Raw genomic sequence first — 25,280 nt, forward strand, 5'->3', positions numbered from 1 at the left:
CGGGAACGACTCGGTCTATTCCGAGGCGGGGTCGCTGAGAAGCAGGGGAGGGGTCACTAGAAGGGAAGCAAATGCTCAGAAAAGCCCGGAGGACCTAGGAGGTGAACTTTCCCACCAAGCCTTACTACATTTCCCAGAATTCAGTGCGGCAGTGAAGCGTTGCTCCTTGGGCGCTGCTGGAAGATTTGCGACATGGGATTGGTAGTCAGCACCATCGGCCGCCGGAGGTAGGACTCTGGTGTGGAGAGCTATTGGGATTGGCTGGTGAGAGTTCGAGTCCCGCCCACAGGTGGTGACGACAGGCGGCGGTCTTGCTACTTAAGGCGTCGTGGCCCAGCCCGCCCCGCCTTAGCTCCCGCGCTAGAGAGAAACATGTATCGTTTCCGATCACAGCTCTTCACGGGGATTTCTGCTGCTGCCACCGCCCACTCGTACCCCCGCCGCTTCTCGCCTCTGTTGTTAGCTGAAGACTCGCCTCTTAGCCGCCCGCCGCACAGACGCACGAGTAAAAAGTGCAGCTCCATCGGCTGATCCTCGCTAAGTTCCGAGTTTAGGCGGCACCGGGCGTCCCACGATGCCGAAGAATAAGAAGCGGAACACTCCCCACCGCGGTGGCAGTGGTGGCAGCGGCTCAGGGGCAGCTGCAGCGACGGCGGCGACAACAGGTAAGGGGGTATCCCCGCCGCCGGCATCCCAGTTGCCGGCCGGGCTAGCGAGTCTCTTAACTTCGGGCACCGTGGGATTTGTAGTTCCATTCCTCAGGACATATGTATTGGCCGGGCGCTTTGCTTGGCTGGCAAACTACAATTCCCAGCGTGCCCTGGGTGCAGTCCCTCGCGCGATTTGGATCTGGCTTGCGAACCGAACTCTTAGGCACCGGCCTTGGGGGCGCGGAGGAGGGGGGCGCGAATAGGTTCTAGGGCCCGAGAGTGGATCGGGGTCCGGGGTGACGGATTGCTGGGCGGGAGAGGCACTGTTCTCGGAAGCTGGTGCTTGCTCTTCAGAGCCCTCACCCTGACGGAGGGTGGGGCCGAGATAGGATTTGCGTTTTGCTGTCAGTGGTCGCCTTTGACCCACCGACTCCAACATGGAGTTCTCGGGAATGCCAGAGGTCCGGCGGGTTTGGCCAGGCTCTTGCGTCACGAGGCCTGGCCCTTGCGCTGTGGGGCCGGCGTGACGCAGAGGCGTCCGTGTGGCATCCCGTTCGGTTGCCTTTTTGGGCATCCCGCGTGTCCACCTGGCTGGGCGGAGGCGTAGGAGGCTCGGGGCCACTGTCCCGGCCTAGGCTCTATTCCTGCTACTAACTGGTACCTGCAGAAATCCCGCGCCCCCGCTTCCTCTGCGGCCGGACGGTCCAGGAAGACCTCCTTCTCCCCGGGGCAGAAACCGCGTTCTCCTTTGTGCTACATTCTATAGGTTTTGTGCCCTGAGACAGGGATGGGCGAGGTGGTGGGGAACTCCGGTTGCAACTGGCCAAGAGTTGAGATTTTTGTGTGTGTGTTCTCACTGCAAAGTTGAAGCTTTTCCTGGATGGGTAGGTGCTTCGATGAACTCATGATTCTCTATTACTAACTATATAGGGTTAAGAAAAAAGGACTTCAAAGCGGAAAGTCCTATGAGACACCACTAAACTTAAATCGAGTATTAAGTTAAACTGGGTGAAATCATCTCTTTTAGTAATTTTTTGGTCGAGATTTTGAAGTTAAACATTGGAATTCTCAGACTTTATCCCATCGGAACTACTGGCCATTATGTATTTGTCAACACAATTGCTAATCCGATCCTCGGAATGATAACGCCTTTGTTCATTAGTGAATAGTCCGGTTTTCTTATTGAAGATAATTGGAAGGTGGCGTTTAAAACGCTCTCCTGTAGGATTTATAGCGGCGTAAAAACCTGTGTTCCTGTATTAAACATTTAATAATTGACAATAGGAATGAATTATGATAGTTGCAGTTTTTTTTTCCTTTTCTTTATATCTGTTTTGATTGTATGCCCAGGATATTCATGAAATTCATTCTTTTTTTTTTTAAGATTTTATTTATTTGAGAGAGAGAATGAGAGATAGAGAGCATGAGAGGGAAGAGGGTCAGAGGGAGAAGCAGACTCCCCGCCGAGCAGGGAGCCCGATGCGGGACTCGATTCTGGGACTCCAGGATCATGACCTGAGCCGAAGGCAGTCGCTTAACCAACTGAGCCACCCAGGCGCCCATGAAATTCATTCTTGATCAAGATGTAAAATACAAAATTAGTTTGTTGTAGCATCTGATTGCTCTGTGTGAATAGGGGATACCTCTATTCTCTGTATTTCAGCTTTTCCTTCTCTGAAGTAAATTTGAATTGTCTGGGAGGTCCTTATTCATTTTATTCTCTTAAGTTTTACCTTTTGTTGGTGGAACACATGATGGTGAAGCCTCAAGCCAAAGTCATTTTAAAAGTTGTAACGATGTTACTAATGGCTTCCTCGAATCACAAATCTTTATTCCCTCAGAGGTTCTCAAATTTCCTTTCTTCCTGGTGCTGACCGAATAACCTCAGGTGGTATTGGGGGATTGCCTTTCAAATTTTACCTCCAGGCTCTTTCCTCATCTCTCCTCAGCCTTGTTGCTGTTGCTTCCCCCCCCCCCCCAGTAGAAAAGGTAAATTTAAACAGTGAATTTTAGCTTATTTAAACAAATGGAAAAGAATTCTTCGATGAGTTTATAAAACTGTACAGGCTTTGGATATCTTTGGAAGTTTACACTAGTATTTGTTATCTGTGCTTACATCTGGTAAGTGGGGTATGCAGTGGGATTTACTTTTTTAAGACCTTAATTTGGTTCTGTGTGAATGTATTTCTTTTTAAATGAATAAATAATAAGTGAGTAGAAGAGACAGAAAGTTGTCACAAATTTGTACTTACAAGCCACTTACTTTATTGGTATTTTTAAATGACATCTAGAAGAGATGGGATTCAAATGAGATCTTAACATGTACAATCAAGGGATAACCAACTTCCCTATCACTTTAATTGATTTTCCATTTAAATTCTTTCTCTTTTAAGTTAGCGGGAGGTTCTAGAAAGCTGATAAAATTGGCAAGTATTCATACTTTTCATTGCAGTTAAGGAGAGCTTTTTTTTTTTTTTTAATAGAAGAACAGAACCTAAACTCCCTAAAATATAAGGACTTGATGTGTCTAGAGTGTCACCTAACTAATATTACTTGGGATTGCATGGTGGATGAATTTGATCTAGATATCAGATATTCATACAGGATTCTTTTTCTTGATTTGTTGTTTTTGTTTGTTTAACTTCTCTTTCCTGTAGTCTTGGAAACTGATTGAAACTTAGAGAAAGCTGAGTAAGAGCTGTATAGGAATATTCTTCTTGGCAGTTTAGAAGTAGACTGAATATGAAAAGTAAAAAATATGAATTGCTTGTGAACATGTATTAATAGAAATCAGATGACTCTCAACTATTCCCATGACTTCAAATCATGAAGACAATGAAGATAGATCCAGAAATAGAATATGATGTCATAGATCTTGGTTTATTTGTTTATTCCTGCCCTAAGCACTCTGATTAATATGTTATGGTATCCTGGCTTCATAGCTTATTCTTTATGCTTTTCCTACCTTGATTGGTGAAGTTATTCCTTTGGGATAGCAAGCAAATTTGAAGGCTGCTTGCCACTTTGTGTTGATTTAAAAATCAGCCAAATTCTATTTTGATTAAAAAAAAACTATAAAAAAAATCCCCAAAAAACTAAACTTAGCAAGCTTCAACATAGAAAATTAACAAACAAACTCTTAAGGTAATAAGTGCCATGAATTTCTTGAACATAGGCACCTGGTGATGTTTGGTGCAATCTTTGATTTTACTGATAAGGGAACTTGGGCTCAAAGGTGAATCAGGTGGCTCAAAGTCACTTTTGGGGCAGATTTTGGGAATGACTTTAACTCATTGCTCAGTGTAATTCATGACTAGTGTACTTTTATTATTAAATCCCTGAAAAGCAAAACATAACTGTGGATTTATATTTTAAGTTAACTTGAGGAAAGATTCTAGTTTTAAAAAAGATTTATTTTGGGGCGCTTGAGAGTCTCAGTTGGTGGAGCATGTGATTCTTTTTTTTTTTAAAGATTTTTTATTTATTTATTTGAGAGAGAGAATGAGAGATAGAGAACACGAGAGGGAAGAGGGTCAGAGGGAGAAGCAGACTCCCTGCTGAGCAGGGAGCCCGATATGGGACTCGATCCCGGGACTCCAGGATCATGACCTGAGCCGAAGGCAGTCGCTTAACCAACTGAGCCACCCAGGCGCCCTGGAGCATGTGATTCTTGATCTTGGGGTTGTGAGTTCAAGCTCCAAGTTGAGTGTGGAGATTACTAAAAAAATAAAATCTTAAAAAATAAAAAGATTTTTATTTAGTAACAGCCCTGATGTTTTTAAACTGTTGGATGTGTTAACCTTTCTTTTAAAGGTGAATCATCTAACAGACTTTTATACTATATCAAAAGCCACAATTTCTGTTTTACCCCCCTTTTTAGTAAAGATTTTATTTATTTGAGAGTGTGCACATGCATGTGTGCATGTGCAGGGGGAGGGGCAGAAGGAGAGAGAATCTCAAGCAGATTGCACTGAGCCCAGAACTTAGAGCCCAGAGCCCAACATGGGGCTTGATCCCATGACCCTGAGATCATGACCTGAGCCGAAATCAAGAATTGTATACCTAATTGACTGAGCTAGCCAGGTCCCCCCTTTCCCCCCCAGTAATTCAAGTTATCTTTAAAACTACTATCTCTTAATGTCTCAATTCTTCACATACGGTGTGTAACTTAAAAATTAACCCATTTACCATGTTTATGTTTACTAAGCTCAGTCATTCTCCTTGAAAAATATGCTTTTCTCATTCTTATGGCCTATTATTTCATACTCTTTCTGGATATATTTTCATTGTCTTCATGATTGGAAGTCATGTTTTGGAAGTACTTTTTTCAACCGTAATACCAGTTTTTGATATATTTCTGAAGTTGATGTATATTGTAAACAGTTGGTGGTGTGAAAAACAGATGAATTGACTTATTTTAGAATATTTTAGTATGTTCTTTTGTAGCGTAATCATCCCTTTTAAATAAGGTTGGGTTTTTATTACTGCATTTCTCCTAAATAAATTTAAAAATTCCCAAGTGAAATTTTTGAGCATGTGGCAACATAGTCATCTACTTCCATCCTCTTTTACCTAATAGGTGGCCAGCATCGAAATGTTCAACCTTTTAGTGATGAGGATGCATCAATTGAAACAATGAGCCATTGCAGTGGTTACAGCGATCCTTCCAGTTTTGCTGAAGATGGTATGAGTTTTAAATTTAAATTTGCAACTTTAGATAAAAGGGTGTTTTAGATAGAAGAATTCTTATAGCTAAAGCACGCTATCACTGTTTCCTATCTGCTTTTTTTCTACTTAAATTACAATGGTTAGTTTATATTATTCCTTAGGACCAGAAGTCCTTGATGAGGAAGGAACTCAAGAAGACTTAGAGTACAAATTGAAGGGATTCATTGATTTGACCCTGGATAAGAGGTAGGAGATACTGGAAACTTTGTTCTTCTGTGTGATTCTGATCAGCCACTTAGGTGTATTACATACAGTTCTCTGATTTAACAGTATGTTTTTCTAAAGCCTGATTTGTTTACTTTGGACCTTTTAATGTTTCTTGTTCCTTTGGACTTTTATCATAGGAACATGCCACTAGAATTTAAATGGACTCAGATTAGTCATTATTCTAGCATAATAGCATATAACTGTATTTGATTACAATTGAAATGGATTTGTTGGATTAAAAGTTAATCTTCAGCTGGAAAGAACAGCTAAACTTTGCTTTAAGCCTCTTGTCCACTTTTTATTGCAGATGTGAAAAATAGCAAAGGTAAATTTTTTTATTTCACAGTAGTTTTTAGACCTGACTTACAACAAACAGAAGTAAAAAGCCCCGAAGATGCAAACATGAAGTCTAGACTTTTGTAGGGTCAAAAAAATGTGAGTTTGCTTAAATATGTAATACAGGAGAACATGTCTTTTGTGTAATAAGGTGAATTGTGGAAACAAATTACTGAAAAATAGTTAGAGCTTGATGACAATTATATAGAAAGAAAGAATCTACAAATCTATAAAGAGAAATTGAGAGGGAAGTAGTGTAGTTTTTATAAGTCATTGACCTATGGTACCCTCCAAATTGATCTTCCGATTTTTTTTTTTTTTTAAATAGTGCGAAGACAAGACAGGCAGCTCTTGAAAGTATTAAAAATGCACTGGCTTCAAAAATGCTTTATGAATTTATTCTGGAAAGAAGAATGACTTTGACTGACAGCATTGAACGCTGCCTGAAAAAAGGTAATGTCCTTATTTTTGAGTCAGGCGTAGAACTAAAAAGGAATTTGCCACCTTCTTTGCAGTAATATTTATTAACGGAAATGGAAGACTGGCTCACTCTTTAACTTTACATTTGTCAAGAATACACCATGCTTATTCAAATTCAAAATGAGACTTGTTAGAAGCTTTGTTTTTGTTTATGTAATAAACAGCTTGAAACTAGGATTGTGGTGGATTGTCATCCTTGTTTATATTGGAAGAGGTGTTTGCCGTTCTCATGTATAAGAAAGTCTTGAAAGCTTGTGTCAGATTTTAACAAAAGTTATTATTAAAAAAGCCACCCTGGGCGCCTGGGTGGCTCAGTTGGTTAAGCGACTGCCTTCGGCTCAGGTCATGATCCCGGAGTCCCGGGATCGAGTCCCACATCGGGCTCCCTGCTCGGCAGGGAGTCTGCTCTTCCCTCTCGTGCTCTCTGTCTCTCATATTCTCTCTCTCTCAAATAAATAAATAAAATCTAAAAAAAAAAAAAAGCCACCCTACTTCATTTTCCTGAAATTTAAAAAAGTATTATAATCACATAGCTCATTTTCCCTTGCAATTACTTAAAACCTGTCATACCTGTGGATGACATCATTTTCAGGATATCCCTTGAAATATTTGAATTCTAGAACTTTGTAATAGAGATTCTGGAAGTCGTATTATAATCATAGAACTTTTAAGAATGAAGAGAGACCTTGAAGATTAAGTCTAGTATCACCAGACTTCAGTTTTAGGAACCACCAAAGTTAAAAAGATCTGGGCCTGCCAGCTTAATTATTTTGCCAAGTAAGAACATTGTGAGAATAATGATCTTCTATCATTAGGTCTTTATTAACAAGATATTTCTAGCACCAGAAATGTGGGAATTACACATCCTCTTTTAAATTGAATGAGCTTGTTACCTTTATGTCCTTGTTTTTCTCATTTTACCTCAGGTGAAAGCTTTGTCATAGAATGGGTATTTGGAAACCTTTCATCCATTCCATCTCTCTCATTGTACAGAATAAAGGCCTAGGAAACGTGAGATTGGTCTAAGGTTATATAACTTCTTGGTATAGTTGATAGCACAGCCAACTTTTTTGAAACTTTCCTGTAATGGTAGTTGGATTAGATGACCTTTAAAAATTCCACTCCAATCTGCTTATTTTATAGATTCTTAATTTGTCGGGTAATAATTTGGTGTCTGCAGTTTTTGTATGGTTTTAAAGAATCCTTTATTTATTTATTTTTAAAGATTTTATTTGAAAGAGAGCATGCATGTGTAAGCGGGGTGGGGAGGGGCAAGCCGACTCCACTCTGAGCGCAGAGCTAGATGCAGGGCTGGATCTCATGACCCCGAGATCATGACTGAGCCGAAATCAGGGGGTCAGATGCTTAACCAGCAGAGCCATTGAGGCGCCCCAAGTATCCTTTATTTTTAATCCTTTATTTATTGTAAAAAAAAATTGGAGGGGAAACCTGAAGGTTTAGTTTACCTCATGGGCTGCACACATCTGAAATGCTTGAGAGACTAATTCAAAGGCTACCTGAGCACTGTTCTATGAGTATATGAAAGATCTGGAAGGTCAGGTCAGCTTGAAACACGTTATTTTGCTGAATTGTTACAGTGTTCCCTTAAGACAGATGTTAATCTCCATTTCACTGCTGAGGAAATATGTTTTGAGAATAGGAGTTGTAAGTCGTTTGGCTGATAAGTGGTGAATCTAGGATTTGAGTCAGATCGGTTTCCAGAGTTTGAGCTCACTAGGTTTGCAGCTAATGTCAAAGCTTAGGACGTATTATGGGGTTTTGTAAATGGTAGATAATATTTTGGAATTGTACAAATTTGGGAAATTGCTGTCTTAATAAATTAGTCCTCTCAAAATAATTTTTCATGGTTTTACCTTTGCTTTTTTCATAGGTAAGAGTGATGAGCAGCGTGCGGCTGCATCATTAGCATCGGTTCTTTGTATTCAGTTGGGCCCTGGAATTGAAAGTGAAGAGGTTTTAAAAACTCTTGGACCAATCCTAAAGAAAATAATTTGTGATGGAACAGCTAGTATCCAGGCTAGGCAAACTGTAAGTATATGATTTTTTAATTTATAAATCTGTCTAAGCATGATATCCAGATACTCTGATGAATGATCTAGGAAGGTTACATTTTTAAAATAGTAGATTTTTAACTAACGTTTTATTTGCATTTGTCTTTTAGTTTGGGTGAGCAGACTTAATAGGACAATTGTTTTCTTAAATTTTCTGAGATACCATAGAACATCCCAGCTGGAGCAAATCTCTTCATCTTTATACTATCTTGAGTTATTTAGGCTGATTGAAGAATAATTTTGGTTGGAACTTAAGTGATCTAGACAGTGTTTATTGGGTGGTTATTTTTTATTCTAAGAAACGTAATAGGTATTTTTAAAAGACTGGCTGCTGTGGCCTTTAAGTCCTTATGAAAAAACTGAATGCTTTATTTCCATGGGTGGATTTGAGTAGATGTGGGAATCTGTAACTTGTGAGATACTCATCTGGTCATGTCATGAGTTTTGAAAAACCTTTCTCTAATTGTTTGATATTTATCACTCATGACAGTTGACTTTAGATTGTGGGGTTTTTCGTTTTTTTTGGTGTGCTTAAGTGATTATCACAAACATCTTTCTGGGTTTGGAAAATGGATTTGAATCTTAATGGATCTTAAGAATCTTATTGGATCTTAAGAATTTAATCTTAGTAGATTTAAATCTTAGGCTGTTTTCTTAACAAGAAACCAGTTCAAGTTTGAAACTTTTTAATATTTTTAATACTGACTTTTCACATTAGCTTTCTCTTTAGTATTACTTAAAGTAGATGACATTGATCTTTGTATCAGATAAACCCTGAAATCTTAGCGGCTTAATAAAAGTTTATTTCGTGCTCATATCACTGTGTAAGTTGGCAGAGTCTTTGGGTGTCCATCCTGCAGCTCTGTCCTACCTTTAGGTCCTCCGTATGGCAGCTGTAGTGGCTAGATGGGGAAAGAAAGAAGACAGATGCTTAGGCCAGAACACATCACTTTAGTGACCGGTTCCTTGGTTTACCAACTATATGGTGGCTGGGAATAGTTAAGCTGTTTCCCCAGAGGCAAAGAAATAGAATTTTGGTGACTTCATAGGAATCTCTTGCCCTCCAGCAGTTCGTAATCCCCAAATAGCTAATTAAGCTTTTGCTGTTTACATTTTTATCCCCTTTTTGGGGGTTTTCATGCAACTTTTAAATCATGCAGGACTATAGAGGTATTTTTGAAATGTTTGACAGAAAACACTGTTGGGTGGATACTTGTAGTGAGCCCTTAATTTTCGTTGCGTGTGTGTGTGTGTTGTCTTTTTTTTTAATACGTTTGATGCTCGCTGTGAATTAAAAAAAAGTACTTGACAGTCTCATATTAGCAGAAGGAATGTAGGCAGTTCTAATTGTGAAGCTACCTTTTTTGTCTTAGAAGCCTCAAAAGGAGAGATGTGGCTTTGCCTCTGCTTCTTGTTTAGGACGAGGGATTATAGATCGGAAGTTTCCTTTATCGAGAATCATGCCTAGACTACTTATTAATTTTAGCAGTGTCCAGTTTTTACCAGGACGAAATAATGAAAATAAATAGTGACACTGAACAGATGAATGCCACAAATATCCTCAGGATACCGGGAAGTTGGGCATGTGAATGGTGACTTAAAGACTTCACGCTTTAGTGGCACTTGGAACAAAATGAGAGGATTTTAGTGAAAACATGGAGAAAAGGGAAATGGAGAATAAAAAAATCTCAAAAATTAGAAATTGTTTTCATAGGATTTATTTGTTTAGAGCAGTGTTCTGAAAACTAATGGCTCCCGTTTATGTTGCAAGGAGATTGTATATAAATTTTGTATTCTGAGCTCTATTTTATTAGGTAACTTATACCGTGGTAGTCCTGTATGGTCATCACTTGTTTAGCCTCTTTTTTCCCCTAACAAAAGGCAGTTATAGGATTCCTGACCGGTTTTCAGCGTATGTGGAAAAATGTGAAATCCGAATTAATGAGACCCTTCTTTAGGTGGCAAGTTTGAGGACAATTACTTAAATTTGAAATTTCTGCTCTTGGTGTGCTTATTTCTTGGCAACTGATTTCTTTTAGAAGTTTTCATAGTAGAGTCTTCGTGAAAAGAGATGAATATAAATGGTTTTAAATGCTTAAAAGCCTAAAACAAACAATGTGTTTTAAAGGTTTTTAATAGAGTAGGCTTCTTTATCTCCAATGTGCAGACTTCATCTTTGTCTTTGAGTTGGAGTTGGAAGTTTAAAAAGGATCTGTTGGATTAAAGAAGGAAGACCTGGGAGAAGTTGAGTAACTTTCCTAAAGTTGTATTGTCAGTTTGGTAGCAGAGATTGGGCTGAAACCCACTTCCCTTAACTCTTGATCCTATATTCTTTCTCTTTTTGTATTTTTTTTTTAAAGGTTTTTATTTGAGAGCGAGAGAGAGAGCATGAGTGGGGAGGGGGGCTGTGCAGATGGAGAGGCAGAAGCAGACACTCTATCCCAGGACCGTGGCAGACACTTAACCCATTGAGCCACCCAGGCACCCCTCTCTCTTTTTATTCTATGCTTGGGACCAGTGTAGTCATGTAGTTGAGAAAATTTTCACATTGAATTATAAAAGCAGGAAGATATGGAAATAATAAGAAACTTATAAACATTAATGTCTGTATTTTTTCCTTTTTCTTTTTAGTGTGCAACTTGCTTTGGTGTTTGCTGTTTTATTGCTACAGATGACATTACTGTAAGTAGAAAACCCTTGACTCCACTTATTTGCACATTTCAAATTTAAGGTGGTTACCTTATTTCATGTTCTTATGCATTAGGAGCTGTATTCAACTCTGGAATGTTTGGAAAGTATCTTCACCAAGTCCTATCTCAAAGAGAAAGACACTAACGTTATATGCAGCACCCCTAATACAGTGCTTCATATCAGCTGTCTTCTTGCATGGACATTATTATTGACCATATGCCCTATCAATGAAGTGAAGAAAAAGCTTGAGATGTATGTACTCTTAGCTTCATGTTTTATAAAAACAGCATTTATTGACATAATTGTGTTCACACAGTAATGACTGTTTTTTAGGCATTTCCATAAACTTCCAAGCCTCCTTTCTTCTGATGATGTCAACATGAGAATAGCTGCTGGTGAATCTTTGGCACTTATGTTTGAATTGGCCAGAGGGATGGAGAGTGTAAGTATCTGATGAATAGAGGAAAAAGATTGTGTTGCAAGGATCATTATTCTACCATTCTCTTCATAATTAAGAATTGGATGATAACTTTGGAGAATAAAGTGATTGATTGCCCTGCTTCTTGGCAGTGGTGATACAAAAATTTTAAGAGCATAAACGGGTAGGGGTTGGTAGAGCAACATTTGAGTGTAGTTTATTACACTTAACTCTTGCTGTCTGTAGAACTCAAATTTAGGGACGATAATTACTCGTGGAGAGAGTTGTCTACTACAGTCTTTGTGGTTCTGCTTGGATTTCTTGGACACAGGGCACATTAAGGTGATTCAGGCATGGATGCTTTATAATAAATGTCAGACAAATGGATGAAATACTGAGTCGACATAGGTTTGAGATCAGATGAGTTTAGTCACTGTTGTTTAACTTCTCTAAGCCAAAGCTGAAAGCAAACATGGCCCTTTAGACTGGGTTATGTGCCTTGCAGTTCCCCACCCACTGTCTGTCCATGGATGTTTATTACCTCAACTTGGCTCTCAAAGGTATTTGAGTTTGTGATAGGTGACCAACTTTACTGGTTTACCCGGTTCTCTTGCAGGGTTAGCACTGAAAATTCTGTCTTCCAGGAAACCTTTCCTCTCAGGCTAACTGGGACATTTGGTCACCCTGGTTTGTATCCTCTGTTGTGAACCTTGGCTTACTTATTAGCTGCTTTTTAATGTAAGAACAAAGACTGTATTTCTGGAATGAAACCTTTTCTGGAATTAAATATGTTATTTAACAGTGAATAATTCCATTCTAGTCCTGTGTTTAAAAATACCTGGGAAGTGTCTTTTTTAGGCTTCCCCCAGCCTCTCCCCTTTTCTTTGAAGGATAGCAGGGTATGAATGGAAAGAAGTTATCATAATGCTTTCAGTAGTGAATGAATCTACTTACATGAGAAATTGGACTCAAGTTTAGCAATCAATTTAATTTTATTGAGCTAGTTAATGGCTCCTTAACCTCAAGGCACAGAAGCCAGATGTTCCAATTTTTTAATCTTCTGTGGGCTAGAAATGGTAATTTCTTTTCTTTTTCCTTTGAAGTGTATCTTAAAAGTAAAGTAATAATGCAGTTTAAATTATACATGTGGAATTTTTTAAAAAATTTGTAAATATACATTTATTGCTCACATATCTTACGTTCTCTGGGTTTAATAAATCATATGAGGTAGCTAGGAGAACTCAGATCAAATTAAACATGTTTGGATAAGTCCTTGTTTAAGGACAAAAATGACCTGGGTTACAAAACAGAGCCTAGAGTTTTATTTGCTATTTTTGTTAAGTAAGCTTTTTGAAAGGAGCGAGTGTGTGGCTGTGGTGGGGGTAGTTACAGGGTGTTCAAAAAATTAATTAAACCGTGTGTTGATGAATACATAGGCTGATTTAAATTAGGGTTTTGGTAGCAAATTCATGGCATTGAAATATTAGCCTTTTGCTAAGATGATTATAAGCTGACATGCAGAATTAGGAATTGTTTGTGAGAGCTCTCTGCTCTATAACCAAACAGGTAAGAGTGTACTCTATGCCATACTCCCAGGTTCATATCTCTTTTCCACCCTTACTAGTTGGATGATGTTGGGCAACTTCTCTGCCTCAGTATCAGTATCTTTAAAATGGAGAATAAAATAGTAACTACCTCATAGGGTTGTTGAGAACATAGATACAATGTAAGTGGTAGTTATTACTGTAACTGTTCATTAAAGTGCAGATTACTTCCTCCTTCTGGCTTTTAGTAGTAGCCTTTTAGGGGCTCTCTAGCATAACCTGTAGTAAGACAGACTATTTACTGGGCAGAATTACAGATCTTGGGAGCCACATAATGTGCTGACTCAGGAAAATATACCGAAATATAGTATAGACAGACCTTCCCCAGTTCTTCCTTTCTTATCCCCCACCTGACCTGACGTGGGAAGTGCGGCAGAAAAGAGACACACAGACAAACACACACCCTTGTGTAATAGTGATTATGCTGTTTTCTTGATATTATTGATAGGAGTTAAAGTGTTTATTTGTACCTCCAAGAGCCCATTTGTCCCTGGGCGTATAGTTTTACTGTAGAGTTACCCTGAACTCCAGTAAATTGGCTTTTGGAAGCTGGTTATGGACTGTTTTTTTATGTTTTACATTTTCTTTCTTTTTAATGCCCAAACATGTTAGAGAGACATTTCCCTACAATATTTAATATTTATTTTTCCGAGTTAGTACTATGTGGAACTCAGTAATTCAGACTGTAAACTAGATTGAGTTTTACTGATTGCAGAGGTCAATTACAGTGGGATTTCTCAACCTCTGCAAAGTTGATACAATACATTACTGGGCTGGATAATTTTTCGTTGGAGGGGGATCAAATCAAGGTAATAGCAAATAGTAACACATTTCGTGGCTTCTCTTCAAAAGGGATTAAAATATCTTCTTAGCTTGAGTAATTAATTACTCAAGCTGATTTAAATGCTTTATTGCTTATTTGAAATATGGCCGGTATATTAGAAACTAGGTGCTTTAGGCATTACTGATAGCTTGTACTTTTGGAATAAGAATATTTGGAATTCTGGGGTTATGTGCCTTGGGGACTGAAGAGCCAAAGGATAGAAGCTGTGTTGGTATTTGTGGTATCTCAGTTTCACTGAACTTCTTTGAAATCCCAGGAAAGTCTTTAGAGAGAATGAAAGATAGAAAGCACGAGAGGGGGGAGGTTCAGAGGGAGAAGCAGACTCCCTGCTGAGCAGGGAGCCCGATATGGGATTCGATCCCGGGACTCCAGGATCATGACCTGAGCCGAAGGCAGTCGCTTAACCAACTGAGCCACCCAGGCGCCCCCAGGAATGTCTTGAAACGGTAGAAGCACAATAAGTATTTGTTGAATGTATCTGGATATACTTGGAAGGGGAATGTTAATTTAGTGGTAGTATATCATCTTGTAGTCAGCATTTCTGGATTAAAACTTCGGCATGATGTTGTAAATGCATTAATGTGTGCCTGTGCGCCAAGATCTTTAAAGAGTTCAGAGATTTGTGGTGCTGTTTTTACCCCTGCTGGGTATTTTCCGGAGTGGAGTGTTCTTTGTTAGCACTAGGAAAGGTTGAGGGTGGGGGAACCCAATAACGAACTAAACAAAATTGTTTTTCCTGACCAGGACTTTTTTTACGAAGACATGGAATCTTTGACGCAGATGCTTAGGGCTTTGGCTACAGATGGAAACAAGCACCGTGCCAAAGTGGACAAGAGAAAGCAGCGATCGGTGTTCAGAGACATCCTGAGGGCAGTGGAGGTAGGTCTCTTAATGCTATAATGGCTACTCCTTTGTTTTTTTAAAGTAGACTGCATGCACTCACCGTGGTGCTTGAACTCATGACCCCAAGACCAAGAGTCTGTATGCTCCACTGACTGAGCCAGCCAGGCACCTGCTACTCATTTTGAAATGAGATTGTTTTAGGCTAAACTGGACAATTGGGTTTTTTTTTTTATTGAACTTCACTTTTGATCAAAAGTTTACTCCTTTTAAGCCTGGTTTTTAACAATATACATAAAGACGACTTTTTTTTTTTAAACAAAGGAAAATTTAATTCTGATGCATAAAGGTACTTTTTTTTAGGTTAAAAAATATGACAATTTCATAGTTAGAATGTGTATTTCACTTTGTTGTACTTGCCATCATTTAAGCAGTGGTGCTTAGCACATAGGTATTTAGTACAGTGTTTTTTTTGAGTGGAAATTATTGCCTACCGCTCAGTACTTTAAACAAAGACCTCTGTATTCTCTCTGGGAAGCCTAGGTGTTAAAAACGGAAATAACAAAATCCAGCCTTTAAATAAGGGTTTAAAATCATCTGATGCTTGAGTACCTTCTACAATCTTCTAACCTATTTCAATCTACCTGGCAAATAAATCGATTTAGAAACTTTCAGGGATTTGAATAGAGTGCATGGTTAAAAGGAACTGTAGGATATGGGGACTTTTACTGTGGAGAATACCTAAGTCTTTTTTTTTTGGCCAGGTAAGAAGTATTTCTTGAATATAAAGAATAAATATCTCAGGTTCTTGCTATCTGATAGGGCAGTTCATTTAAGAATAAGTTTGTCACTGAAGAGTCATCAACCTGACATGTATAAGAAAATTTAGAGTGGGAATTAAAAAAAATAAAAATGCTAAGACCCCATTCAGGTCCAGTTTTGAAATGTTCCAGTGATTCTCATACATAGCCTGCTTAACTACTTTCTTCATTTTAATCTAAGTAAAACCTAGGGTATAAGTATTGAGATCTTCTGGGATCTGAACATTTTGGTTAATGCTAACTCTAATTGCATTATAGTAATATTTTATATTTACTCTGGTTTTTATAATCTAAAACACAAAATAAAATCCCCAAACTTGAGCAGACATCTTTGTTAACAGTTGATCCTTTTGATCTTAAAATTTTAGTGTGGTGGTATCTCCACATTAAGCCATTTTCTTGAATAACTACAAACTGCTCCAGGGCACCTGGGTGGCTCAGATGGTTAAGCGTCTGCCTTCGGCTCAGGTCATGATCCCAGGGTCCTGGGATCGGGCCCCGCATCAGGCTCCCTGCTCAGCGGGGAGTCTGCTTCTCCCTCTGCCCCTCTCCCTGCTCATGCTCTCTTTCTCTCTCAAATAAATAAGTAAAATCTTTATAAATTACTCCTCTATTTGGATAACGTTGCCTCCAAAGATAAGATAATGGCATGTTGTGGGTTTTCTGGTTTAGACCTAACATCACATTTTCTGTCTGGATGCATTCTCTCTGGATAATAGATTTTAAGAGTCAAAAGGATCTGAGCAGACCCTGTTGACAAACCCATCAGTGTAAGCCAGCCACAGCACACAGTATTGATTCTCCTGAGAAAGACACAAGCCAAATCTCAGTGTACACCAGCCTTAACAGGTCTCTTGTGTGCCCATCGCTCTTGCCCGGCACTACAAAAAGTAAAAGCCCTTTCTTTGCCTCATAGTTCTGACCTGTGGTGTTCTCCCTCCCAGGCCTTAAACACCCTCTCCTCTCCATCTCAGGATTTCTGTTCCTCCCCTGCCCTTTGACTGGCTTTCCCGAGCTCCAGCTCTGCTTCAATGTACCTGCCAGAGAAAGGGCTGGCCCCACAGCCTTGCTAGGTGTTTCTGTTTCTTTGCTTTCACTGGAAGCTGCTTCCGTGATGGATGGAGGTTGTTAAACTGCTACAGAGGAGAATTCTCCATTTTAGATGTAGTTGTTGCTGCCTGTCATTTCTTTTCACTAAGGAATCATTCTTTAGGATCATGTATTTCTTAAATCAGCAAGCATTTAATGTTAGGTGCCTTGAGATACAGTTTTCTTATTTCAGTTCCTTTATAACACTTAAGCAACAGAATATCTTTTTTTTTTTTTTAAACTTTCAGTGTTCTTTTTTTTTTAAAGATTTTATTTATTTATTCATGAGAGACAGAGAGAGAAGCAGAGGGAGAAGCAGGCTCCCCGCAGAGCAGGGAGCCTGATGTGGGACTCGATCCCAGGACCCTGGGATCATGACCTGAGCCGAAGGCAGCCGCTTAACGACTGAGCCACCCAGGCGCCCGCAACAGAATATCTTTTTAAGGAAAAACAGAGACTAAAGACATAGTTAAAGAGCAGTAAGTAGCAAAGCTGGAATGTGAACCCACTGTACTGTGCTGTCTTTCCCCAGGGCCAAATGCTGCAAATGGGCAGGTGAGAGAGAGTCAAGAGTGTCCATTGGATTTTTCGGTTAGGTCATTGGTGGATGACCTTTATAGGTGCCACTTCAGTTAGAGGGATGGCAGAAACGCTTGACTGGGGTGGATTGAAAAGTGAATGGGAAGTGAAGAAGTGGAGATGGTGTGTCTTAACTGTTCTTTTTTAAAACGTGGCTATAATTGGAAGGGGAAGAGAGTTGACCACTGGACTGTGGGAGGGTGTGTTATTGTGTCTTGTTTAAGATGCTGGATGCGGTTTATGGGAGAAGGAACCCGTGGAGAAGGGAGCATTTGAAAATATAAATGAAAGATTGAGAGTGTGATGTAAATGGTATGATTTGCCTTGAACTGGAAAGATTTAGGAGAGGAGTTGGTGAGGAAGCAGTTCAGTTTAGAGGGAGTTCTTTCCTGGTGTCTCAGTGTTTTCTGAAATAAGGAAGTCTGAAATAATAGAACCCTGGTGGGTTTTTTTGAGCTGTTGTAACAGACCAGGCGCTCTGTGTGCTTCACAGACAGACTTTGTCTTACATTTCTAATAACTGTGGTAGAGGGATGGAAAGACCCACTTGACGAGCAGGGGAACATACCCAAAGGGGTTAAATTACTTGCTAAAATGACAAGCCAATGAGTGACACACTTGTATAAGTCTAGAGTTCACGTTATTTTCTTCCATGTTAGATGCTGTGTCTGCTGAGAAAGAAGGGGGCAAGGTAGTAGGGAGGTCGATTGGAGTGATCAGGTTCCATCTCCTTTCTCCTGTCCCTGGTGATCTCTTCCTGTTCTCTTCCTGTTACTCTTTCATAGTCATGATTCATCAAACAATGGAGTGGCCAGTTCTTTCCATCCCAAGTTCTGCCCCTATTCTGGGTAACTCCTCTGTGCATTTGGAAGACCCTATCCTGTATTTGTTCCAGTGATGTTTACTTCCATTTATTTCCATTCACTTGATTCTCTCTCAGGGTCATACTTTAGAAATTGTCTTCTGGCAAAATTGTTCCATCTCTGAAGTCTTAAACTCAGGTATTCCCTCTCATTTTTTTTTTTAAGGTTTTATTTATTAGAGCACGAGTGGAGGGAGAGGCAGAGCGAGAGGGAGAAGCAGGCTCCCTGCTAATAAGCAGGGAGCCATGTGGGGCTCGATCCCATGACCCCAGGATCATGACCTGAGCTGAAGGCAGATGCTTATTAACCCAGTCGCACCTGCTCTCGTTTTCTTAATAAGCCTGCTCTTAGACCCTTGGAGCCCTCCAGTTGTTGGTCCTCTACTTTTTGGTTGGTCTGTTAACCCCATTTGTGTTCCCTCCACCCTGCTTCCCCTCAGCTCCACCTCTTCCTCCTCCCTTCCCACCTCACCCCCCATTTGTAGACCAGTACAGATAACTGGTTTTTTTTTCTTCAGGTTTCTTGAGTGCTATTGAAATTTAAAGACAGTCACAAAAATGTGGTTTTGCCAGTAATATTTATCCGAACTCACTTGTGCCAAGTCTGTGACAACTAGACAAGCTCTATACCCTTATAGGATAGTACTTTCTAGTCTCTTCACATCTCAGGGATGGAAATACCAGTTTACCTCAGCACATAAATGTGTCTGTTTAGAAATTGTATTTATGTAGGATCTCTTTAAGTCATCCTAATTCCTCTTGAAACTTTGGTTCTTCTGTTGTCTAGGAACGGGATTTTCCAACAGAAACTGTTAAATTTGGCCCTGAACGAATGTATATTGATTGCTGGGTCAAAAAACATACCTATGACACCTTTAAGGAAGTTCTTGGATCAGGGATGCAGTATCATTTGCAGGTGAGTGAGTGACCTCTTTTCTGTGTGTTTGCTTTTAAATTAGGGAGCAGTTTTGAATGTAGTTCATTGAGTGGGCAGAATGCTTTCAGCATAGTACAAAACTACATTTTATTAATTTATTTTACATTTATTTTTTAAAGTAGAATTGAGTAAGTATGAAACTCTTCTTTTTGTATTGTATAAATCCGGTGGAGCATCTATAAATTCGGTAGAGTGCTGTTGCTTTCCTTGTAACTTTACTGGATTCAAGGCATTAGAAACAATTTAGTCTTACAAAGAGAAACAGAAAATAAGTGACCTAAGTTCTTATTTATAAGCTCCACATAACTTCTGTTAATCAGATTTGACTTTATGTAGTAAAAAAGAGCTGATATTTAATAATGAGCCTTATTACCTTTCTATTTTACCGAAGTCAAATGAATTCCTTCGTAATGTATTTGAACTTGGACCCCCGGTGATGCTTGATGCTGCAACACTTAAAACGATGAAGATTTCTCGTTTTGAAAGGGTAGGTTTTGTTTTTGAAGGGTAGGTTTTGTTTTTGTTTTCATCAGAACTAAGTGCATTGAAGAAAAGCGGAGCTGATGCTTTGATTCTCCCAGGCGATAGGTATATAGTGGAGTCTGGGGGGCCTTTAGTGCCTCATGCTGTTTCAGATACAACAGCTGTATTAAGATTGTAGAAACTTCACTGCATTTAGAGTATGGAGGGGTTGTAATAAATTTTATCCACAATCCTATTAACATAGGAAGTATTTTCCTTTTTTGTTTTCTTTTATTCTGTTAACTCCTTTATAAAGAGTAAATATTTACTACATAGTGCTTCTTTTGTATCAGATAACTAAACCTACTTAATAAGTACCAGATTTATTTTGCAAGTTAAGGAAACATGGTTTAGAGAGTTTATAATGTTACTTATAATGTCACTTAACTTTTTAAAAATCCTTAATTATATTTTTATGTTTTTATTGAGGTGAAATTCACATAACATAAGCTATTTTAGTGTACAATTCAGGGCATTTAGTACACTCACAATGTTGTACAACTGTCTGTCTAGTTTCAAAATATTTTCATCACCTCAAAAGGAAACTTATACCTTTAAGCATCCACTTCCCATCCCCCCCACTTGCTGGCAACCACTTGTGTGCTTTCCGTCTCTGCATTTACCTTTTCTGGATGTTTCATATAAATAGGCTCAAATAACGTGTGACCTATTGTGTGGCTTTTTTCATTCAGCATTATGTTGCCCAAGGTCATCCATGTTCTAGCACATACCAGTACTTCAGTCCTTTTTGTGGCTGAATAATACTCCGTTGTGTGGATACACCACATGATTATGCAGTCATCAATTGATGGACATTTAGCTTATTTCCACTTTTTGGCCATTGTGAATTGTGCTGCTATGAACATTTGTGTACAAGTTTTTGTTAGAGCACCTGTTCTCAATTCTTTTTTTTTTTTTTTTTAAGATTTTATTTATTTGAGAGAGAGAATGAGAGAGAGCGCATGGGAGGGGGGTGGGTCAGAGGGAGAAGCAGACTCCCTGCTGAGCAGGGAGCCTGATGCGGGTCTCGATCCTGGAACTCCAGGATCATGAGCAGTCGCCCAACCAACTGAGCCACTCAGGCGCCCTTTTCTCAATTCTTTTAGGTATATACCTAGGAATGGAGTTGCTGGGTCATATGGTAGTTAATATGTTTAATTTGTTAAGGAACTGCCAAACTATTTTCTATAGGGACTGAACCATTTTGCATTCCCACCAGCAGTATATGAGAGTTTCAATTTCTATATCCTTATCAACACTTGTTATTCTGGCTTTTTTGTTTTTGTTTTGTTTTAAATTATAGCCATACCTAGTGGGAGTGATGTGCTTAATCATATATGTATTTTTTTTTTTTAAAGATTTTATTTGGGAGAGCGCATGTAAGTGTGCGATTTGGGGGAGGGGCAGAGGCAGAAAATCTCAAGCAGATTCCATGCTGAGCGCAGAGCCCAATGTGGGGCTTGATCTCAAAACCCTGAGATCATGACCTGAGCCGAAACCAAAAGTCGGAGCTTAACCGACTGTGCCACCCAGGCGCCCCTGAAGTGCTTAATTATATTTTTATAGACTCTTTATAGTTAATCATTTTTATGGTCATATAATTGTTGGATTAATATTAGTATCTTTACATTATTTCTCTTTTGAATTTTTTTTTCTGAAGAAATCTTTACATGGGAATATAGGGCCAGATTATGACTTTTTTGATATGTACTGCCAAATTACCTTCTGAAGTTATTCTGTCATTTTTAATTATTTCTAGTAATGAATGAAGGCATGTAGCTATTACATATTTGACAGCATTGAGTTTTATGATTTAAAACATTTGTTAGTTTAATTGGCATTAAGTTGGAACCTTTTTTCTTTGCTCTTTTAATATTTTGGGTATGTTCACTTTAGTAGTTCATGATTTGTTTTTTCTTTGATCAGATTAAATGGTGATGCATTTTTTAAAACTTTGTTGGAATTTTCTTGGTATTTTACATATTTGATTAATATTTTTTTCTTAATACAGAATATCTATTATGTGTTAATTTTCCCTCTTGTTCTTTGTGTGTGTTTTATAAACATTTAAAATATTGATAAGGTTGAGTTAGCTCATTTCTTTCCTTTGTGATTTTTATTCATCCTTGTCTTTATCAGAGTATCTTAAGCTTTAGTGATCCGCATGTGTTTTCCTTTGCTTCATTTCAGCACCTGTATAACTCCGCAGCCTTCAAAGCTCGAACGAAAGCTCGAAGCAAATGTCGAGATAAGAGAGCAGATGTTGGAGAATTCTTCTAGATTTTCAGCAGTTGGAAGACCACTTTCTAATTTTTTTTTTTTGTAATTTCTAATGTATTTAAATTAGAGACAGTTTTTATCTAGGGTCAGCTTAGATAGCTTTTGTAACAGGTTATATTATAATTTAATGTGTACAGTATTGCAAATGGTGAGTTCTGATTATTGAATATTCTCTGTAAATCATTAAACATAAATAAAGTGTAATGTTTAGTCATTTTCTATTTATGAAGAGAGCAAAAACACGGTATTTCACTTGATTTCATAATGAGGAAAACTATTACTCAAGGTTAAATTTATTATACTGCGGTTGTCCAAAAATATTGATTATAATGATGTAAATATACAAGGTATTTAACTTTAAGATGTTAGGTGAGTTCTGGATACAGTTTTGGGAGCTAGTTCTTCTGGAAAAGCTGCTGTATTTTAATTTTTAAATGGAACCTAATTTAATTTTGTCACTGGGATCAACATAGAGAATTTATTCGATGAGACCTTAACAGCTGCACTTAAAGGTCATTCAGTCCAGCTTTTGAGAGTTCATGAAGAATTAACATATGCCAGAAAGGCTGCTAACGACCTCTGAGGGTACTAACACATTTTATCTGCTATATTCTTGTATTTTGAAATAAAGATCTTTTCACATAAAAAGTGCTTCTTTTCTAGTAGAAGAAACATTTATGGGTCTGAAGTAGAGTTCAAAATGACCAACCTAGGTAGGGAGTGAGACAGAACTTACTTTGTATATTTGGACACATGAAAATAAATGAAAAAAATGTAGCAATGTCATTGGGAATATTACTGTAGAATAATATTGTAGCATATCATTGGGATTCTAGTTACTGATTTCTTTGGTATTAGTGCAGAAAACTAATAAGTATGCACGAGGGGTGGGGAAGCATGTACACTGTAGAGAAGAACCAAAATCATTGAAGGTACTTCACAAACTAGCGTTTTTCCTCTCCTGCATTTTCCACATCTATGGGAGGTCTGATGGGGCCCCTCCTTGCACATGGGCTGGCCCGAGGGGGCGCTCTTGCTGCTGCTAGTGTCCGGCCCACCCCTCAGATCGGGTGCAGAGGAAGACTGCCTTGGAATCCAGAACTGGAGTGTGCATGCTGTCACCTCCTTGTACTCCCAAGTAGGTTAGAACTGTGGAAAAGAGATTGCAAGTAGTGTTTTTGCCCCCCAAATTGTCAATTTCCTGTATGTATACATACTTTTAAATAATGAATTTTTATTAAAATCTATATACATAGCTTAATGGTACTGCAAAGATTGTAAGGAAAAATGTTCGCTCCTGGCTCGTCCTTTAACATTCCCTAGGGGGCATTTCAGCCTTGAGGTTTTTCCTAGCGCCTTGGTTTCAGGTTTCTGAGTAATAGGCTTATACTGCCTATTTATTAATTTACTATGTTTAGAAACCTCTGACAGCTTCCTATTTGATAGATGAAAGTTTCTGCCTTTTTACTTTTTTCTCATTCTCCCAGTATTTTTTCATTAAACTGGCATCGTTGCATTATAGCGACCATATTTCTGTGTTCATTCCTGAACTAGTTTACTGTGCTTCTATTTACACTCAACATTTTGTCTTGGTTTTACATACACATCACTAATTCTTCCAAAACAGTCTCAAATAGGTAAAACTTTCTTTAAATCTGTTTTTGACATGGTCAAAGCTCTACCATATACTTGTTTCAGTCTAAACTAATTTCTTTCTTACCCATGTATAGAGCTGTTTCCTGAGACTTCATCATCCTGGGATTTGTTTTCCTCTCGGGCTGGAATCTGCATTTCTTGAGCCCTACGTCTTGGTTATTAGATTACTTGCTAAAGTAGAACACTTCCTTCCTTCAGTAACTGGGAATGGGTGCATGGGAGGTCAGTTACTTTGAGAGTACTACTATGTCTGAAAGGTAGTATGGATTGGTATATAAAACTTCAGGTAGATAAGAATTTCAAAGGCATTGCTCTATTCTAAAGTGTTGTACAGTTTTTATTCTGATTTTTTTTTTTGTTAGAGGCTCTTTAGCATTCTAAAATTGTATGATACTGTGGTTTGGTGGCCCCTGGCAATCTGGAAAATATTTGTAAGTTCTTGACCCTGCCCTGCACCACACCCCACCCCCAAACCAAAAAAACCCAACAGCGCGCGTGCGCGCACACACACACACAGACACACACACACATTTTCTTTGTGCCCAAACCCCATGACATAACTAGAGCTGCTGGATTGAGCCTCTGACCTTATTTTTCATTCATATATTTTTCTTTCTGGGAGATTTCTGTAACGCAGTTTTCCAGTGTTCATGAAATGACCTGCCTGTGTTTAGCTCCATACTTCATGTTGTGTTTAGCTCCATACTTCATGTTGCCTCCAATTCCTGAGCCTGCCTGGATTCTGCAATTCCCCTCACTCCTCAGTGATCGTCCTCTGGAGTCCTGCCAAGGCAGGCTAACAACCACGGTCTCTTCCATATTCAATACATTTGTTGAAATCTTGTTCAGTGTTCCAATTTTCATTCTTGTGGTTTTGTAATTTTTATTCCTATTCTGCCTTTTTACTGGGGTTTTAGGAGGAAGAAGAGAGAAATGAGTGTTAATCTGCATATTAAGTTTATAGATGGGTACATTTTCATGAAATTAAGGGTGGTTGCTCAACAAGGGATTCTATACAAATGTTTGAGTTTTCTGGAAAGTAGTAAAATGGTGTATGATAGACGAGTTCATTCTTTGATTCTTCATTAATCTTGCTGGTTTAAAGGAATTTAAAAGGGTCCCTGCCTACTAAGTTCTTTATTTTGAAGCTCAAACATTAATTTTGGAGCAAACAAGCATTCCACGAAAGCATTCCAAGTCTTTGATGACATTTACTGAATTTCCTGGGAGTTGAATTTAGATAGAATAAAGTATTTGAAATAAAAGTCAAATACTTACAGATGCCCCCAGATAATTCAGGTGGGAATACCTATTTTCTTGTGGCTCTGAACTGTTGTTGATGTGCTCTTTCAGGTATGTAATAGATAAAATGAGGTATGTCCTCTTGCTTTGCTCTTAATGTGGTTCTCCAGAAAATTGGAGACGATTGGTCATAAGCCATAAAAACTTCCATCCCCTTCACTGGTTTAAAAATTCAGGGGCACCTGGGTGGCTCAGTTGGTTAAGCATCTGCCTTCAGCTCAGGTCATGGTCCCAGGGTCCTGGGATCGAGCCCTGCATCGGGCTCCCTGCTCGGCAGGGAGCCTTTCCCTCTCCTCCCCGCTTGTGATCTCTCTCTCAAATACATACATAAAATCCTTTAAAAAACCACCATGGTTTTATTC

At 38.8% G+C, this 25,280-nt stretch overlaps 1 protein-coding gene across 3 annotated transcripts; it reads left to right on the forward strand.

Moving 5' to 3' along the window:
* Nucleotides 1-336: 336 nt before the first annotated feature.
* Nucleotides 337-22,608, forward strand: IFRD1 (interferon related developmental regulator 1). 3 transcript variants are annotated; one of them, XM_027573841.2, is made up of 12 exons: nt 340-665; nt 5,230-5,334; nt 5,480-5,564; nt 6,250-6,374; nt 8,293-8,450; nt 11,105-11,155; nt 11,238-11,416; nt 11,498-11,606; nt 14,775-14,909; nt 19,009-19,137; nt 19,550-19,645; nt 21,871-22,608. In XM_027573841.2, exons 1-12 carry the CDS (start codon nt 575-577, stop codon nt 21,958-21,960), a joined length of 1,353 nt encoding a protein of 450 aa, XP_027429642.1. In that variant the 5' UTR covers nt 340-574; the 3' UTR covers nt 21,961-22,608. The 3 variants fall into 3 exon arrangements, with proteins under 3 accessions (XP_027429644.1, XP_027429642.1, XP_027429643.1); XM_027573842.1 differs by lacking the exon at nt 340-665 and adding an exon at nt 1,511-1,534; XM_027573843.2 differs by lacking the exon at nt 19,550-19,645 and having other exon boundaries at nt 337-665.
* The last annotated feature ends 2,672 nt before the right edge of the window (nt 22,609-25,280 follow it).

The sequence above is a fragment of the Zalophus californianus genome, chromosome 12, assembly GCF_009762305.2.
Source record: "Zalophus californianus isolate mZalCal1 chromosome 12, mZalCal1.pri.v2, whole genome shotgun sequence".
Taxonomy (NCBI): Eukaryota; Metazoa; Chordata; class Mammalia; order Carnivora; family Otariidae; genus Zalophus; species Zalophus californianus.